Here is a 20,282-nt window from a genome sequence, read left to right as displayed (position 1 = left end):
GTGTGCCTACAATTATTGAGAGACTTGGTAACACAATTAAATTCATTTTCTTCTTGCCGACACGTACATGTTCCGTCACTGCAGTAACTCACATGCTCACATGTACGTATACTATACACGACTACGTATGTACACCACCCCCAACCAATTTCATTGTGTCATAATATTAAGATCCAACTACATATGATGATATATATTTCCCTAGTGATTATATTTTGTGTAGCTCGCATCACCAAAATGTACGTAACAGGTGTCCTTTCTTGGCCATTGCTTTATATCACCAAAAACCAAAAAGTGCATAGTACCACACTGTGCTTGTAGGTAGCTAATTCAACTTCGATCACAACAACCTGACATGAAGCTATGAATCAACTGCTATCTCCGGCTCAATCTCATCGGATCTATGCCGATCGCGAAAAAGGGATCGGAATGGAATCAAAACTTTGATGATCGATCACTCATCTCTGTGTGGAAACGCTTCATATATGCATAACCCTAGCTAGGGCTAGCTTCTTTCACTGATGATTCATGCAGCAGACATACATGCCAAATTTGTGCTTGGATTATTAGACCTAGCTAATTAACGTATAGCTAACTAGTATATATTTTTCTGATGAAAACGTAGCTAGCTAGCTCGATAAAGCTTGCTAGCTATTGCTGTAGAAGATTGAAGATCGATCACGAGCCCCGTATACATGGCCGCAAATTAAGCTTGTTTTCAGGGTCCTATATAATTTTGCGATCGATGATCGAGCAAGCTAAGGTTCAAGATACTCATTATGGTTAATTCATCATCTGCTGCCAATTAACATTGTCCTCATCATATAGCTCAAGGACACTACGTACTTATCACATCACACCTGACTCATCAATCATTCATTGTAGTAGTGGTGAAGTGAGTACAATTTTACTCATGAGTAACTCTACTAATTTTACCCATAAAATGTGTTATGTAATCATAACTGATCATTAGAAATTGATATGGAGTATCATTGAATCTCTTGAACATATCCCCATTAATTAACTTTACTAACTTACCAGCGGAGTTAACACTATATGTTAACCTTTAGTTAATTTAGCTATAGTTAGAAAATTTAGTTATTGATATAACAATTTTGCAATGGCTATGGTAAGTCATATGATATGTTTTAATGAATTACCCGTGGACAAAAGAAAGACAGAGAATATAAGTTTTACTTTAGCAATTCATGACTTGGTTGATGGCAAATTTAACAATCTTGTATGTACACTGTTTGAGCTCTTATATATCTTAAAAATTAACAAATTTTATAAAAAATCTGAATTAACATTACGGCTGCAGATGCTTAGGTAGCAGTCAAAAAAAAACTAGAAATCAAATAAATAAACCGAGTTGTGGGGATTTCTTTATCAATCATATATCGACTTTGATCAATTCAATCTCTATGTGTCATATGAAAGTGGTGTGATCCGTAAGTGCCCTTGATATGATCCTTAGGGCAGACTGGTAGAGAGGTTCTACAATTCATGAAGGAGGTGAAAAGAAAATTATCGACCCCGATTTTTTTTACCGTGCAAACCGACCAGCAACAAAAAAGGGGGTAAAAAGTAAAAACACAGAAAAGCTAACAGGGGCAGTTGAGTGAGGAGAAGAACAATAACTACCAGCAATAACGGCCTGGGATTCGTTAGAATTGAATGAACAAGGGTTCAGATTTGACCCTAAGCGAGGATGGGACCCACGAAGCAGAATCTAAGGGAGCAAAGCTCACATGGGTGAGGGACATGGGCGAACGTGGCTTTCCAACATCAAATCGCCACGTCATCATATTAGACGGATAGTACGGACCCTCCATGTGATCCCAGTTTTAAACTTAATCAGTTAATCCCAACGACCCAACCTTAGTGTTTACCTTTTACTATAATTTTTATCCTAACCATATGATATATATTTTTTTTTTTTCAAGAAAAGTAACTTCTAGTGAAATTATTACGGTATACGTATGCAGTAGTTTGATTTCGAGTTATTATTTATGCATCTCATCAAATTTATAAAACATCTAGATGAAATTTTAAGAAAACGCATCTCTTTCTTGTAAGCCGCTGGGCTAGACGTGATCGACTAAAGAAGTGGCGGCTACAAAACTAGTTGTATCGAGCAAGTTGAACTGGTCCATTATAGTGATACCAAACTAGCTAGGTTTTTACCTATCACAACTATTGTGTAGAGGAATATAATGTGGGCAATGAGGAAGTGAAAGGGGGAATAGAAGAGAAAAGGAAGCAATATATAGATGATAGACCCTAGTTGAAGAATGGCCATATTAGGTGGAGGAGAAGGTTCTCAATTACATTTCTTGCACAATTGGATTTTGTAGGGGTGTGAAAAAGTTTATGGAAAGGTTCGAATTAGGCAAGAATCTAGAAATTCCACACCATATAATTAGGATTGAGAAAATGTAGCAAAAAATGAGTGAATGAGTGAAGGGTAGGGTGAGTTATGCCACGATGCCACATGCAACAAGGCACCAAAGTCAAATAAGTCTATGATTCTCTGTCTAAGATCTTCCACACTGAGTCACCTGTATACCATCTTCACCCTATGCTCCATGTCCTTAATCTCATTTCATGTGCTTCTTTCTGTGCAATTTTGTTCTGTGTTCTAAGAAAAGGGTTAGCTTTGTTTTCTTTGATCAGAAGGCATCGGATTCTGATTAACATTGACGGAATTGTTACATGCTAGTTGAATTGCTATTCGATCCGAAGCCTCAAGCAGATTAAAAACCAGAGAATTAACTAACACAATGAGGTGAATAAATCATGTCACCGAGGTTAAAACTTGGGAGGTTGCCAGTCGATTAGTGTGATTGAGGTGTTTTAGCTACAAAAGGGAACAAACACATCTATTTTAGGTGTACGATGATAGACCCTCCCGGCCTCCCCCCATATGAATTGCTAAAAGCAGACCTCTCTGTGTGTGAATGTGACTGAAAGAGAAGGGAAAGGTTCTGCCCTATGCATTTTGTTAAACTCACCGACAGAAGAAAGTGTCGGTGTACATTAGATGATTTTCATAATGCATTATGTTAGTTTTGTTTCCCATGCCAATTTGCATCTTAAAAATATATCATCTAGTGATGTTGCAACAGTACTGTTTCTCAAAAGATTATGTATCGTAATGATTACTGATTTTGACGGTAAGTATTTAGAGACGGATTGATAAACTTTTTTTGTGTCGTTGCGTAGGAATGCGTGATGACCTCATTCGTTAACGTACTTTTTATTTATGTATATTTTACTGATTTTTTTTTTTAAATAGTTCGTTAAACACGTTATTTTGTATCTTACAGATAATATTGAATAACAATATTTAACCTAAATCAAACATGTGTAAGTCCTGAGTTTGAATCCTTCTCTTTTTTCATTCTCTTTTGTTTGAGAAGACACATTCGGATTAGTATAAAGCCGATCAACAGATTGGCTTGCGAAATCTCCTCCGGGAAGAGAGAGATTACTTAACGGCCAAACTACTGTCTTGGGACCCCTCGACTCAGAAATGATCTTGAACACCATTTTCTTTTTTTTCTTTTTTCTTTTTTGTTATCAGAGAAATCATGGACCTGTTGGACCATAACCATTAATATTGTTTCTTATTGAAGCTCTTTAACCTCCCCCATTGTTCAGCTATATATAGAACTTCACCTATCCTCAAATTCTTCACAAACCCACTCTCCTCTGTTCTCTCTCTCTCTCTCTCTGCCTTTTCCAACCAGCAGAGACCAGTACCATGGCAATGCCACTCTCTCTTCTCTCCCTCCTCTCTCTCCTCCTCTTCCCATCTCTCATTTCGTCCTCCCCGTTCCCAAACCCCGATTCCGTAATCCAAGAAGTACACAGGTATGCCACACCATTCACCTCACAATCATTCACTGTACTCGAAGCTCTCTGTAACAATCGAAAGTTTCTACAACACTCCATGCATATATATAGTTTCTACAATACTCATGTGTATATATATATATACACATTTATATAACTCTTTGTTATTTTCAGGAGCATTAATGCTTCAAGGAGGAGTTTGGGTTATCTTTCTTGCGGAAGCGGAAACCCCATCGACGATTGCTGGAGGTGCGACCCCAAATGGGAGCAGAACCGCCAGCGACTCGCCGACTGCGCAATCGGGTTCGGAAAGCACGCCATTGGCGGCAGAGACGGCAAAATCTACGTCGTCACCGACGCCGGCGACCACCCTGTCAACCCAAAACCCGGGACTCTCCGTTACGGCGTCATCCAAGACGAGCCTTTATGGATCATATTCAAAGGTGACATGACCATAAAGCTGAAGGAGGAGCTGATGATGAACTCGTTCAAGACCATCGACGGCAGAGGAGCCAATGTACACATCGCCGGCGGGCCTTGCATTACTATTCAGTACGTGACGAATATCATCATCCATGGTTTGAACATCCACGACTGCAAGCAAGGCGGGAATGCTTATGTTAGAGACTCTCCGGGGCATTATGGGTGGAGGACTTTGTCTGACGGAGACGGGGTTTCGATTTTCGGGGGAAGCCATGTTTGGGTGGATCATTGCTCTCTTTCAAACTGCCGTGATGGACTGATTGATGCTATTCATGGATCCACGGCTATTACGATTTCGAACAATTATATGACGCACCATAACAAGGTCATGTTGTTGGGTCACAGTGATAGTTACACGCAGGACAAGAACATGCAGGTCACCATTGCGTTCAATCACTTTGGAGAAGGCCTTGTTCAGAGGATGCCAAGGTAAATACAATTCGAGCTTTACCGTGGTAAATTTTCGACCGGTTTGGAGTACTAACTCAGTGGTGAATTGCAGGTGTAGGCATGGAAATTTTCATGTGGTGAACAATGACTATACACATTGGGAAATGTATGCAATTGGGGGTAGTGCTTCTCCAACAATCAACAGCCAAGGGAATAGGTTTCTTGCACCTAATGATAGATTCAACAAAGAGGTAAAATTCGAACTCCACCACGGTAAATTAGATTTCCTGTTTACTTGTTCTGATGTAGTATGTTACTTTCTTTGTACAGGTGACTAAACATGAGGATGCACCACAGAAAGACTGGAGCAAATGGAACTGGAGGTCTTCAGGGGACTTAATGCTGAATGGTGCATTTTTCACAGCGTCCGGTGCCGGAGCTTCTTCCAGCTACGCCAAGGCGTCGAGTTTGGGTGCAAGGCCATCTTCCCTAGTGAGCTCAATCACAGCTGGTGCTGGTTCACTCAAATGTAAGAAAGGCTCGCGTTGCTGATGACAAAAAAAATGGGGTGTAATTACAACTAGTAGCTAATAGGATTTTCCCTTAAGCTGTTGTATATTCGGTTTTTTTTTTTTTTTTTTTTTCTACTTTTGTAACTCTGGAGTTCTCAACCTTGGCTTGTTTCACCATTGAAACCAAGTGTGTAATTTTTCTGAAGCAAGACCACAGTGTTGAACATGAAGTGAAAGCTCGAGTTGTATACATATATATAATCTATGACTATTTCTGTATGAATTATCTATCTCAGTTTTCCCTTCACATGGGGTGGTGCAGTGGTTAGGGGGGACTTGGGGATTTGAACGAATGAATGAAATTGAGCTAAACTTGGGCGCACATAAATGTTTGCTGCTACTCTTGTTTATGGAGGGCCGTCTCTTGCAGACCTAAAGAACATTTTTCAGCTGGATATGTATACACTTGACAAACTTGTAAGGACATCAAAGTCTAGAGTCTATCTCCTTGCCTTAATCTATTTCGGCCAGCGAACCCGATATATCGTTAAGACTTAAGATACTGCATTATTGTATCAAATATGGACCCATAATTACTATAACTTGAAATATGTACCTAAAGCCTAGAGCTCGATTTAATTTTAGGATCCCTTAATTTTAACGCTAAATAAACGATGTTTGAATGAAATGATACATAATTATATGGTGTATCGGATTAACCATATAAATTTATGGATTGAACCATCACAAACATCCCAAGTGCATGAAATTAATTTTCTGACTTGCACAACCCCAGACTGGCATAAATGTTATCCCCAACACTCATAAGGACTGGAGCTAGCACCAATGCCATCCACAATTAGAAACACATCCTTGGCAGAGATCGCTTCAAAAAGAGGAATGACACACTTCTTCATTCTGATTCCAACAACTTTGACACAAATTAAATTCTGAAGGTGATATAGGTAGCTGAAATAAATATTAGCAACCAAACAAAAGGGAGGATTGGATCTCTGGTTCAGCAGAGGCTTCATCAAGTTCCTATGAAGATAACATATCACGTTCCAAGTTTTCACATATGCCTAACTTGATCAGATAGCACCATGCAATTTGAAAAACTGACATAAATTATTGGCAGGATGAGTTTAATCTCTGATCGCCAACATTTGCGGTAGATCTACAAAATGTATGAAAATAGTGATCGTTTATAGATTTATACAGTTCTTGAATTACCCTATACGACAATGTAAAGATGAAATATCTGTGCCTCGCAAAGGGCATAAGGACCTACATTATCAGAACTCAGAAACACTGCAACCCAATCTACTGAATCTAGCCTGTATTCCATAAAGAGCTGAAAACAAATACAGAATAGATGACACGAAATGATTGAGGCCAGGTGGCTTCCTATATTCTCAAACGGGAAGATTTAGGATACTTATTGCAGGACCTACGAACCCAGAAGTAATTCAGCTAACAAGACCTGTGAAACCAGATGCAATTCAGCTAACAAGACATACGAAACCAGAAACAAATACCAAAAGCAAATTCACCCAACATATTTCGGTCGTTTGAGGCAGTGAGGCTTTGTTGATCGTCTCGAGGCATGTGTTTGGCTTTGTTCAGTGATTAAACTTGGTAGTACATTGGTTACTATTCTTTTGGACTTATGGACTAAGGTTTCTTTGCTTTAGCTAACTACATTTAGGTTTTTTTAGGTTAACTCGTCATGGCTCATTATTGATGAAGCTTTTCCTAGTGTAACAAAAACAAAAGATTAGTGCAATTGATATCGGTGGTCTTTGTTAAATTGTAGGCATAATTGTCAATTTGTCACCCTAACTTTCACATTTGTGTCAATTTGTTACCCTAATTTTCATTTCAGCCAATTTACTACCCTATCTTTTCATAATTAGACAATTTGCTACCCTAACTATTAAATCTGCCAATTTGCTATCATTCCATCAAATTTGTTACTTTAGACTTTCAAGATTAACCAATTTACTTATCAAAATTTCAATATCGACCAACTTTAACTTTTAATTTTCAAAATTAATTCATGTTTGGATAAAGAAATGAACAAAATAAAATGATAAAAATGTAGCAAGTTGGCTAATTTTAAAAACATAAGGTAGCAAATTAGCAGAAATAATAGTTAAAATAGCAAATTGGCTGATTATGAAAAGTTAGGGTAGCAAATTGGTTGAAATGAAAGTTAGGGTAACAAATTGACACTAAGGTGAAAGATAGGGTAGCAATTTGGCTAAAAAGCCTAAATTGTATATATACACTATGTACACACTTATTGAACACTAGAGGTTCAATTTCCACTAATACTCCAATGCTAATTTGTTGATCTACTCATTTCTTTCCTCCCTCCAAATATATTGAGCCAAGTCGAGACAGTTATCAGCACAATATAGAGACTGCTTTGATTTGAAGTTGTAGGTGCTATGTACGGATGTACTTGTATCATCTATGGCGGTCCTATAACTTCTATATATCATTCTATATATAACTGATATTATTTGAGATAGTTCCGGCAATTTGTTCTAATCTCTCCTTCATCTTCGGTGAGAACATTTGATCTCCCCATCTTGATTATGGCCCTGAGAAATTTTGTACTCCAAGTATCAGAGCTAGCAGCCATTGCGTTCACAATGCCTCCGGTGCGGGAATCTGTAGAAAGTACTTGATCCGATTGAAGCAAGCCTCTCCCTTGCAACAGGTTCACATAATACTGAATGTCGAGGACACGGGGTGTCGTCGGATCCAAGTCCACCGTGGTACGTGATGCTTGCTCCTTAGACATTGCTTCCGGGCATTTTCCGGCTAGCTCATTACCATATATTGCGTTCAGGGAAGGGTCCCGGGGAGTATCTTTGTTAAATTTGTATAGTCTGTCTGTAAATTGGGTGCAATGTGCTTGACCCATGGAATGTGCGCCTAACAAGACAACCATATCTTCTATTGTCAGGTTTCTTTCGGCGAACATAGCAATAATCTTTTCTAGAGGCATTGCAGGTGTAGGAAGGTAGTAGTCGGCATCAGAAGCACGGGAAGTCCTACTGTCATGGCGACCGGCTGGGACTGTGTGACGGGGTAGGCCGGAGAGATTAACGGCTTCTCTAGCAGCAAATGCTAATATGTCAGCGCAGGATACAGTTTTGGGGCACTCTTTCTCGACCTGAGTCTTTATCTCATCAATGACCTCAAGACCTCTAATTGTGTCACCATTGCCTGCTGATTTTTTCTCTACAGGCTGACCAGATGGTGTTTCGTCTAACAGGACTGAGGCATCACAACCCTGTTGCACGCATGAATTGTTAAACATATTTATATGCATGTATGCAGCTTTCTCTCCACAACACGAGCAGTATTACCTTTTGATCATAACGAGTTTTACATGCATGTAATAATGATCTTTCATATAGTACTTCTGTTCAGCAAATTCTTACCTTGACAAAGCAATCATGGAAAAAGAGGCGGAGGAGAGCAGGAGGGAGCGTGGGATCTTGCTTCGATAATCGAGCTACAACCTCCGTAACAATGTCTTCAACCTTGGGGCAACTTGAAGCATAAAACCCGACAGTTAAGCCGTTCCCATTGCCTTCTCCCTGAGCATCGGAGGGAAAGATGACACCGGTGAACAAGGTGAAGATGAGGATAGCTCCGGCAATTAGACGATGTCGACCCATCTCTATGTCAATACTGAATAATATTGATTGGTGACTACTGCTTTTCTTCTTCTTGCAATATCACAAATTATACTTTGTGTGGGTTCTTTTATATGATCATTGTTCTTATTTTTGTTTGTTTTGGAGATGGTAAGTACCTTCGATCAAATAACAGAATGAAACTTCGAAATGCAGTTTAATACTGGTTAATCTATTGACCAGTTGCCAAATCTGTTTTTCCCCTTCTTAATGTTGGTAATTTTCTTCCTTACAAAAGAAGGTTGGTAATTTTCTTCCTTCCAAAAATTGAGGTAAAACTCAAGTTTGGAGATTGGTGGTGGACAAATCTGCGAAGTATAGATAGTTCCTTTTTTGGACATAGAGAGATGTAACGGCCACCAATCATCATCACAACGTGCCTTGAGCCTTAAGGTACTACTACCTTTCAGGCTTCCACCATTGTTTAGTTAATAAGATCTGATCTACGGCGTTTCGCATTGCTTCTATGAGTTCTATTTATCCTTCTAACCTCCCAGCCATGAGCTGGTGTTTGGCTCCTACATCCCAAAATTAATCCTGAATTGTTCCTCGTCTCTCTTATTTCATATGTTATAGCTAAGTTCCTCATATTAGGGTAGTTAAGTGGATTCTCTCTTATTTCAAATGTTATAGTTTAAGTTCCTTATATTAGGTTAGCTAAGTGGATTCTAGGATTGTATTGCGCTAACCTTTTCGTTCTATTATAGTTGAAAGGAACCAAGCATAGTGCGTACCATTAAGATGTTCCAATGTTGTTACCATTAACATTCAAACTTCTTTCTACTATTCCTATTCAAATTATTGACCAATTGCACATACTGAAAAGTTTTAGCCGCGATGGATATCTCCTGTTTGATTAATTTGGCTTTTCTACAGAGCCTCAGTCTTCTCTATTCAATTAATTCAAACTTGCTTCCCTTATTAGTTCTCTAGCTGTGAACGATTATTGGTATACAAGGGTCGGTGAGTCATGACATGTTAATTAGCTAGTACGTCTAACTTACACCGTAGATGTCATGGATTTGTAACTTCATTACATACATAAGGGTGGCCTAGCGTGGGTCAAATGATTTGGTAATAAGTTTTTTTTTTCTGTAAAGAAAAAAAAAATCTTGGTATACAAGAAACATGGATAAACGTCCATTTAATTTGAAGACTTACATTATGTTATTTGTAAATAATTCTTGACCGATCAAAAAATAATTCAGCAAAAATCAAATTACAATAGTATTGGTTGCTTTAAGCATTGTCGATCCTGTCCGGCTCTTTGTTAAACTCCCGACAGTTTAACCTTATCTCTCCCTCATCCCTGGTGAGAACTTGTGATCTCCCCATCTTGATCATGTTCTTGATAAACCTTTTAGTCCAAGCTTCATTGCTAGCAGCCATTTGGTTCACAATTTCTTGGGTGCCGGGATCAGTAGCCAGTGCCTGATCCGATCGAAACAAGCCTTTCTTTTGCTGCAGGTTCAAATAGTACTGATTGTCGAGCACTTCTGGTGTTACAGGATCAAGGTTCACCTTAAAATTTAACTCTTGGTCCGGAGGCACCTGTGCTGGGCACTTTTGGGCTAGCTCATCAGCATAGGCTGGATCTAGGGCAGGGTCTCTGGGCACATTTGGGGCAAACGTGTATATTCTACGGTTAACTTGGTTACATTGTGACTCGCCAATAGAGTGTGCACCAGACATGACAACAATATCTTCTAGTGAGAAATTTCTCTGGTTGAATATTCCTATTATTTGTTGCAGAGGCATTGTAGGTGTAGGGAGGCTGACATCGGCATCTGTAGCACGTGAAGTGGTACTGTCACGGCGACCGGCGGGGACATCGTGACGCGGTAGGCCGGCAAGTGCAACGGCTTCCCTAGCCGCATACGCTATTATGTCAGCGCAGGATACAGTTCGTGGGCAACTCTTCTCGAGCTCGGCCTTGATCTCATCAATAACCTCAAGACCTCGCAGTGTTTTGCCATTGGCTTCAGATAATTTCTCTACAGGCTGACCAGATGGTGTGGCATCCAACAAGATGGAAGCATCACAACCCTGTTCCACATACACATAATTAGTTTATGAATGTTGTGAATATAACTGACGTATATAGTAACATTTTCGATCAAAGTTTTCAATTCTAAAATGCAATATTGCTCACCTTGACAAAACAATCATGGAAAAACAGGCGGAGGAGTGCAGGAGGAAGCTTGGGATCTTGCGCCTGAAAACGTTTTACAACATCTGAGACAATGTCCTCAACCTGGGGGCAAGTTTTAGAATAAAACCCAACATGTAAATCATTCCCTAGGCCTTGTCCTCTGGCCTCGGAAGGAAGGATGATATTGGCGAACAAGGTGAAGATGAGGATAATTGCGGCAATTGGACGATGACAGATCTCCATGTTTGGTTGATGAGTATGTTTCTGTTTTTGCCGTTTGATTTTGGTTTAACCCATGTAACAAACTGGGAATGTGAATCGCTATATATCGGTACAACCATTGAAAAATTGCCAATTTTGTCTTTTGCCGTCTTTGGTTCTAGCAAGTTGGAAATTTTCTTCCCTTCTAAAATTTGTGAGGCTGTTGTTCTATTGTAAAGCTCAACTGCTTGCATGCATTTCGATACGCATACTTTTATTCTAAAAACCTAGATTAAGCTAAACCAACATGATCTAGTTATCTATTTTGTCCTTTGTAGAAAATAAGCGGATTTGTGAATTTCATATGAAATTGCGTAAAGATAGAACAATTCAAAGTTTTCAACAAGGACACGAAATTGTTGATGCGCTCAAGCAACATGGAGGTGATTTTTGGACAAAGAAATGTGCAAAAAAAAAAAAGTAAATAAACTTAATTTGATTGACTTCAAGTTTGGTTCATGTTTTTGTCGGGAAAAAAAAGAAAAAAAAGAAAAGAAGAAGTTAGGTTCATGTTTGCAATTAACTTGTTTGTTAATAGGCTACAATTGAAGAGGCGAGGAGTGCTTCAGGGCAGAGCTGCACTGTTACTATCAGTGTCATTTCCCAAGTGCAAACAACATGCTCACAAAGAAATTCATGTATGAAGTTGGATCTGTACACAAAGAAATTTTCTCACCAAATATTTTTCACACTCAAATAGTAATTTTAAAAAATTTCTAGAACCGATGGAACTTAAAATTCCCAAATTTATTTAATTTTTGACAATATCCATAGTGAAAGATAATATAATTCATTATGGGTTGGATTGTGGGATTAACGTGGACGATGCTCCGTTCTAAAAATTCTGAGCAGTTTGTGCAATTTTAATTTGGTTCAAACAAACCGTGAACACTGGGACGCTTTCAATGTTGTATGCGACAAGAATCAAGCAGCTGCATGGAGCTTAATCTCTACGTGTATAGCGGGCGCGTACACAACTTAGAAATCTTAATCAACCTCCCTCGAGTTTTCAAGGATGATGAACGTTGTGGAAACGATTGCAAGTGCAGAGCAACCAGCACCATGCATCTCCTCCTCCTGAAGAGAAGGCGTAGCAACCTTCAGTTCAACATGCCATCTCATGCATCCTCCCGCAGAATAGGCACTACAACTACTATCACCGTCTCCTGTTGCTGCAGAAAAGGCTAGGCACAACAATCATCATGTCTTGCTGACTTGATATGAGTTTAATCCATGAGGATCGACCACCTGGTGCTGGAGTTGATGTTCGAGTATTGATGTTATTGATGCTTCGATTCCCTTAATTTAGCTGCATAACTGCATAACTTTTTGGAATCTGAGTTGAGGATCGTCATTTGTTTAATTTGGCGTTCGACTTTCTGAGAATTAAAATGTCTTTGATGTTTTGTTTTGCTACGGATCATTATTAATTAGTTTATGGTACATAAGAATTTTGAAAAAATGAAAACGGTTCTTAACAAAGTCTAATATATTCTTCGACATATCATTAAGCACATTTCACATTTCACTAGTGCACGAGCACGACATTTTTCAATGTGTTAAATCAAGAAAAGTTTCATTTCTCTTTAAATGGTCTATATCACAAGCTCATCCTTAATAATATATTATCTTTAGAAACTTGTCTGTTGTGTAGCGCTGCATGACATACATACACTAATAAAAATAATTACACGAGATACTGAGGTGTCGTGATTTGATTTACTTTAAAAGTAGGCTGCATGCAGACTTGTATAGTAGAACTTTCCTATCTTTAGAATGCATTTCAAATTAACAACATCAAACTCTTGATTATGATTTTCAAAGTCGAATATAGTAAGAATTTCCTTCAGGAAAAAACCAAGAAGAAAAGAAACAGTACGTTGGCTACATGATCGGAGTACAGTAGAATCCCTTTGACTATATTTGCTCCAAATCAAAACCATGTTCAGTTTGTGTGAAACTACAACAGTACGTTGATCGATCAATGTCCTAACATAGAAAACACGACTTGAAACCCAAGTCAATTAATGACGAAGAGTAGTTTACAACTGTAATAACGGAATCATTCAACTGTCACCGATGGCTTTCTTCACACCACTCCGCAATGCCCTCACCACCGCCCAATGATCTCCTCCTCCTCCCAAACTCATATATAACACAACCTTCACCGTCACATCCACCACCACCACCGCCACACATTCTCATCCCATTATTTATGCAGTGTTTCTCGAAGAGAACCAACTGCATTGATTCACTTACAATCCAAAACTTAATGGCACGTCAAGATGTTCTCCTTGTTGCCCTTGCTCTTCTGGCCACCGGGGCTTTCGCCGCCAATGGCCCCACCGCAAGCCCCGACAAACCAAAGCCTGGACTCCCAACCTTCGCCGCCGTACCCTCCGGCGCCGCTGGTCCCACTTCCGACAGCAATGAAGTTGGAACCGTGAGTGGTGGTAGTGATGGTGCTGGTGCTCCGGCTGCCGGGGGAAGCAGCATTGCCGACGCTTTGGCCGCTGGGGTAGGTGGACCTATTAGTGAGAAAACTTTTGGCACCGCTGAGGCTCCCAAGTCTGGTGCCACCGCCATCCAGGTATCCGCCGGAGCAGCTATAACCACCATCGCCGCCGCCTCCTTCTTCTAAGCTAGCTAGCCGCATGATGTAAATTACATGCACGTATTTGGATGTACAGTGTAACAATAAAAATCTCCTTGTTTAACTAGGTTAACTACTAGCGGTTTTTCCTGTTTATATTATCATCGATCTTAACATGTTTTGAACAAATCGTTTCCAGAGGATTTGGTCAAAAATTTAGTTGCATATTGATAACCTGAATCTGGAAAAAATGTTGAATGTGAAAACATGATGAAGAATCGAAATCTGGGGACCAGGAGATCGACGAGCAGTGAACCTAATATATATATATCACTGTTTATGGAAGTACTTGGTACCGGGTTAAACTGGATTCTCAGAACTTTTAACCACAAAGGCCCTCAAGGCAGTGAACCTATACTAAAACAAAAGCATGCAACCAAGTTTCCCAGTCTTAACTATGTCTGTGACACCCAGAAAGGGAAAATATAACTCCAAGATGTCAAAGAAGAAGTATTCATAGTTTCAGTAAACAGAACCAAGCAATTTGCTGGAGTTAGACATGCTAACCGAGTATCCTATGAAATGTTCCGTCTGTTCCCTCAACTGAGGAGTTGCAACTAAGAACCCAGATGACAATAAAACCTCATCAGCGGCCTCAGCTACATACAAATGCCACTTTGTACCGTCAAAAGAGTACTCTGCGATAGTCTTTATAGCAAAATAGATAATTCTATTAATGGCAACTTCACACCAGATTCCAAAACTTATGAAAGTTTAAACCAATACACAAGTGCCAGAGCTCAAATGGAACAGCAGGACTTGGATAATAGTTGCATAGCTAGTCATAATATCAGAAAGCCTAAATACAAGAACAAAACAGAGAAAAGAGCAAATGAGGACGATACAGAAAAGACTTTGTTGGTGATTGCATCAAAACACCATGCTTGTAGGTTTCATCATGAAGACATGCAAGGCAAATGGCTGCCCGTGGCGCCTCCTTCAGGTATGAAGTAGGACATGAGTAGAACACCAATTTTCTATTACACAATGTTGAGAGACAACAGCATAAAAATGACTAGACCATCAAATTTGTTGAAACCCTGTTAATGGTACGAAAACAGCATGCAACACCAAATTTCTACTACATAACATCGAGAAACACTACAATCTGTTCCGATGAAAAAGAATGAACAGAAAACATCGATTGATCCATGAAGGTACAAAGCTAAGCACATAGCTTCAGTACAAGACTTCTACAATCTCACAGGTAAGCCTAATGTGGTAAGAAAACTGATAAGGTATTACATGCGGACCTAATACAAAAGTCAAGTCTATATTTACACAAAGACATTCAGCTACATGAAAACTGATAAGTCTCCAACTCTCCATCTAATATTCACTGATTTGAGAACACTCTTTCTAGTTGCATGAGCAGTCCTAATACAGATCTTAGGTGGTGCTTCATTACATGTGGACCTAATACAAAAGTCAAGTCTATATTTACACAAAGACATTCAGCTACATGAAAACTGATAAGTCTCCAACTCTCCATCTAATATTCACTGATTTGAGAACACTCTTTCTAGTTGCATGAGCAGTCCTAATACAGATCTTAGGTGGTGCTTCACGAAAATAAGGTGAAAGCCAAAATTGTAAAAAGGCTTCTTATTAACAGTTGGCAACGCATCCTTGTAACACACATTCCACGATGTGACCAGCACAGGCTGATTCAAGCATGAAAAGAAAGACATTTCCACACTACTCCCTGGATATGAGGATTAAAAGAAACCCGAATGTCAATAGACATCAGATAAAATATCCTGCCAAGACACCACCGAATTATCTATTGCTGCCACTTTAACATAACATGAAGAAGAAGAAGATGGGCAAAAAAGAAACATAGCAAATCAAAGTTGATAGCCTCCCAGGCATCAACATCAGTAATGGACTTTAGGCAATGAGACACACAAGCTCAAGCAACTCCCTCCAAATTAATAATACAATTCGCAGATCAAAGCTAGTGATACTAACTTGCTAAATCAGAACTCACAAGAGACATAAATGATTATATGCTAAGAAATCACCCCAATCTGCACAGACAACAAAAGTGGAGCACCATAATATAAATACTTTCAATAATTCAAACATACTTATAACTACCAAATATCAGTTCAATGTTAAGAAAAGAACAGACCAACCGTTATTTTTTTCGTGGCATTCCTCATCTTACTAAATCTTTCATCTAAAATATGAAAAAACTGTCACAAAGAAACAAGAACATTCACACTATAAAAACTACAAACCTAATAAGCAATGTCTTGAAGATATATGAAGCATAGTTATCAATAAGATATATATATAGCTGCAGAATATGAGTGTCCAAACCTCCACAGCTATTGCCCACTGGTATGCTAATATAAGTTACTTTTTTATAAGCACACATTCCAAAGCTAAATGTTTTGCAGAAAGTGGAATGAAAGAAAGGGGGAACTGATCCTTCCCTTCTATGCACACTGGTAGAACTTACTTCTCCATAAAGAAGCAAAGTTTGCAGGTGGGTTCATCGAGACACAGATGACGATGCAGCTGCACAGTAGCTATTCAAGGCAAGATACCATTAAGGTTGAGAAGCCATAACTGCAGTCTAAATGACATGCCAATGAAAGAAAAATCATTACCCATGTCACTCAGATGGCAATCATCTCCTCTTCCCATAATCCACATCCCTTGATCGAGAACGATGATCATCTTCTGGCACTGCTTTGGACCTGCTGCGAGGTCTTGAAGAAGATTGTCCTCTGTCCCAGTCATCATCATAACCCACATCCCGCTCTCTTCGACGATGCTCTCTGTGACTATCTTTTTCTTCTTTGTACCTGGGCTCCTTGTGCTCCCTTTCAGACCTGTCAAAGTCTTGTTCCCTCTCATCACGATGCCTCCTCTCAGATGATCCTGTCCACTCACGCTCAGATCCCCGTTCTCTGTCCCTTGAGACAGCACTTGACTTGGCTGATTTCTCAAGATTTGCCTCTACATAGTTCCCATACTCAGAACCACCATCATCACCCCCATAGCTCGACTCCCTAGTTCTTTGATCCTGTTCTTCTCCTCCCCACCCAGCCATACTTGGATCATTCCACATAGGAGCGTGATGCCCCTCCATTCCAGAAGAACCCATCATCCCCATGCCGCTTGTTGCCATTCCCCTCCCAAAGAAAGCTGGGTTTACATGAGGAGCAACCCCAGCAAGTCCCATACCAGGAAACTGGGGAAGCATTCCAGGAAAACCAGGACCAGGGAACCCCCCATAACCACCTCCTCGACCCATATATGTTGGATCGAACCCAGGACCCATCATGCCAGGTGCATTCATCATACCTCCCACAGGACCGCCAAAACCAGGACCTGCAAGACCCTGTCCATAGCCTCCTCCATTACCACCAGTTCCAACCCCAGCATTGTTTCCAACCATGTTCCTTGCACCCATGGCCCCTCCTCTTCCCCGGCCTGGTCCACCAGGACCTCTGTTGGGTACTCCCTGTCCACCTCGTCCCCAGTTGCCCCTCCCAAAATTTCTCCCAGTGTCTCCACCTTGAAAATTCATGCCTCCCCCCCTCCCAGCACCATCATTCATGGGCCTTCTCCCTTGGGGCTGAGTCTGAACCTGCCCTTGGGACTTGTTCACATAATTAGCTCCCATCTGCTTTAAAGTTTGTGAAGAAGCAAAGGCCACAACACAAGCTCTCCCATTGAAAACATAACCATCCATTCCCTCTTTGCATGCACTGGCTGCTGCTGGATCATAAAAATCTACCTGACAATAACCTTTGGATTTACCACTGGCTCTTTCATCAAAGAACTTAATTTCTTTCACCCTCCCAAACTGAGATAAAACACTTTCCAGTTCAGCATCAGTTGTCCACCAATGTAAGTCTCCCACAAACAGTGTGGCTGAACCATTCTCAACTGGAGGACGGATTTGGTTATCATTAACCATTGGACGATTAAGATTGACCTTCATATTCATTTGATTAGCAGGCACCTGTGCAACAGCTGAAGGACCAGTAGTGCCAGAATTCATTGATTGAAGAGGCTCATTAGCAAATTTTCCAGTAACTTCCAAAGAATCAACACCAACATTCGAGGGTATAGTTGTTGAACCCTGAAACCCCATATGCCTGACTTGAGTTTCAGGCACATTAGCCACTGGTGGCTGAACCTTCTGTTCAGGAACAGTAGAATAATTTCCTCCAACTGAAACCCCCGGAATTTTCATTTCCTGAGACGCACCAGCTTGAACTCTTAGTTCAGGAGCAACAGTTTTCTGAGCTTGAGGTCCTCCATTCCCAACACTACCAGCCCCTGCTGGTGCCTCAGATCGATGCATCTGGAGGAAACCCTCTCCAACATTAACATCATCATAGAGATCGTCATACTCATCATCTTCCACCATCAGTTCTTCATCTGCAAGAGCAGATATGGCTCCACTTCCCTGATATTGGAGCTTCTGAGCAGCTCCATATTCCTCCTCTTCAAAATTAATTTGCTCCTCAGCCATTGGATCCCTTTAGACCAACCAACCAATTCAAACTCGACCACTATCTATCTCTACCTATAAAAATACAGAAGAAAGTAAAAGAACTGCCCTTAGATCCATCTCATCGCACAAACACGAAACATGGAGGGCTACATATCTGAAATTATTACAAATAGTTCTACCTCATACACAGAAAAATAAAAATGGGAAATCAAAAATAGTCTACTGCAAACCAATCAAATACCAAACTATATGAACAACATCAATTTATACACTTTGTCATAAAATTGCTGAGATTACATAAATCAAAGCCCAACTGGGCAATATCACAATCCACTTCTCAAAATTTTAACAGAAATTGCATATATCAGAGATCCAATTCTATAAAAACAAGCAAGATTGAAACTTTGAACATCCAAAAAATTAAAACTTTGTATATATATACAAGGTCAAGTTTACATAACCCAGTTCTCAAATCCCAGAAAATACAAATACCCACCACTGATTTACATCAAGGAAATAAACAAAGTTAATAAACAAAGCAGAGATTGATAGAGAAACACAATAAGATTACAGATGTTGTCTTACTATCTTCCTGTTCTGCTTCTGTGTTGGGTCTCTTTGTAGCTAACAAAGGGTCCGACAAACTCGTAGCTGCCTCCTTTCTCTCATCAAATATCGACTTCGGCTTTTGTTTCGTGTTTTCTTACCTTTGACGTTTTGTTTGGTTTTTTTCTGCGCAGTTTCTACAGTGAAGAGAAATAGAAATTCCATACGTGCCTACATATCTGTTTAGGACAACCTTTTACTATTAATGGTTGATCGATCTTCTACGATTAGTAGCGTTGGGTAAAAAACCGGAGTTCAACACTACTGCAATCATTAGCGTTGGGTTGAAAATCGGAATTCAATACTCCAGAACATGATATAACTTTCAAATCAACGAGAATGAATTGAAGGTAACATTTTTCAACATTTTTTGTCAATCTTGTTCATGAAAACATCAAAGAGCCGACAATATTTGACCACATTCTGTAATTTCTCGATCATTCGGAATTTCTAATAAGTTACAAGACTCGTGTTATGAAAAAAATAATAATAATAAATTTTACAATTAATAGAAAATATATTACGTAAGGTCTAGTTCGTGTTAAGAATTAGAGCATTTCAGAATAAATCATAAATCATTTTGTTCATTCTGTATTTTGTGAATTAGGCATTCGAAACCTTTCATTAGAGTATCTCCAACAACATTGATAAATTAAAAAAATTAGAGATTTATCAATTTTTAAATGAATCTTTGCTCCAACAGTATACTTAAGAAGTTGATAAAGAAGTTGATAAATTTAGAAATTAATATACAAAATTGACAAATTTATCAATTTAAAGAATTTATCAATGAATAACTAAATTTTCTCTAATAGCTACTTTGCTGGAGCAAAACTCTCAAAATGAATTGATAAATATAACTTTCATCCAAATTTATCAACTATTTTATCAACTCTGCTGGCGATGCTCTAGTGTAAATGGCTCATATGGGTTAAGTTCAGCTCATGTTCGTAAAAAGACACAACCACAATGTAAAAAGATATAACGGAAATATAACTAAAATGTTACCAAGCACGGTAAAGAAATTATACATATGAACGAATGAGAACTCCATAGATAGGCAAGGGAGTGATGAGAGACCTAAGCACTAACACCTATCAAAAGAGAGATTCCATAACCATGCCCACATCAAATATAGAGGAGAATAACAAATCATACAGCCAAAAATATA

At 39.4% G+C, this 20,282-nt stretch overlaps 3 protein-coding genes and 1 pseudogene across 4 annotated transcripts; 1 reads left to right on the top strand and 3 right to left on the bottom strand.

Annotated features, from left to right (window-relative positions):
• The first annotated feature begins 3,733 nt into the window (after positions 1-3,733).
• On the top strand, positions 3,734-5,537 carry LOC101310083 (probable pectate lyase 5-like). Its single transcript, XM_004309956.1, has 4 exons — positions 3,734-3,876; positions 4,033-4,770; positions 4,844-4,982; positions 5,062-5,537. Exons 1-4 carry the CDS (start codon positions 3,767-3,769, stop codon positions 5,281-5,283), a joined length of 1,209 nt encoding a protein of 402 aa, XP_004310004.1. The 5' UTR covers positions 3,734-3,766; the 3' UTR covers positions 5,284-5,537.
• Positions 5,538-7,767: 2,230 nt separating this feature from the next.
• LOC101311439 (peroxidase 5-like) lies at positions 7,768-8,941 on the bottom strand. Its single transcript, XM_004310119.1, has 2 exons — positions 8,702-8,941; positions 7,768-8,550 (listed from the first exon to the last, which is right to left on the bottom strand). The coding sequence occupies exons 1-2, from the start codon at positions 8,939-8,941 to the stop codon at positions 7,768-7,770; spliced, it is 1,023 nt and encodes a 340-aa protein (XP_004310167.1).
• A 1,257-nt stretch (positions 8,942-10,198) lies between these two features.
• Positions 10,199-11,354, bottom strand: LOC101311154 (peroxidase 1-like). Its single transcript, XM_004310118.1, has 2 exons — positions 11,112-11,354; positions 10,199-11,005 (listed from the first exon to the last, which is right to left on the bottom strand). Exons 1-2 carry the CDS (start codon positions 11,352-11,354, stop codon positions 10,199-10,201), a joined length of 1,050 nt encoding a protein of 349 aa, XP_004310166.1.
• Positions 11,355-16,648: 5,294 nt separating this feature from the next.
• On the bottom strand, positions 16,649-19,140 carry LOC101309793 (annotated as a pseudogene). The gene is made up of 2 exons (XR_185513.1): positions 19,091-19,140; positions 16,649-18,577 (listed from the first exon to the last, which is right to left on the bottom strand). The product of XR_185513.1 is annotated as an uncharacterized LOC101309793 (transcript).
• Between the last annotated feature and the right edge of the window lie 1,142 nt (positions 19,141-20,282).

This window comes from Fragaria vesca, unplaced genomic scaffold (genome assembly GCF_000184155.1).
Source record: "Fragaria vesca subsp. vesca unplaced genomic scaffold, FraVesHawaii_1.0 scf0513160_u, whole genome shotgun sequence".
Classification (NCBI taxonomy): domain Eukaryota; kingdom Viridiplantae; phylum Streptophyta; class Magnoliopsida; order Rosales; family Rosaceae; genus Fragaria; species Fragaria vesca.
This window is presented reverse-complemented; position numbering and strand designations above follow the sequence as displayed.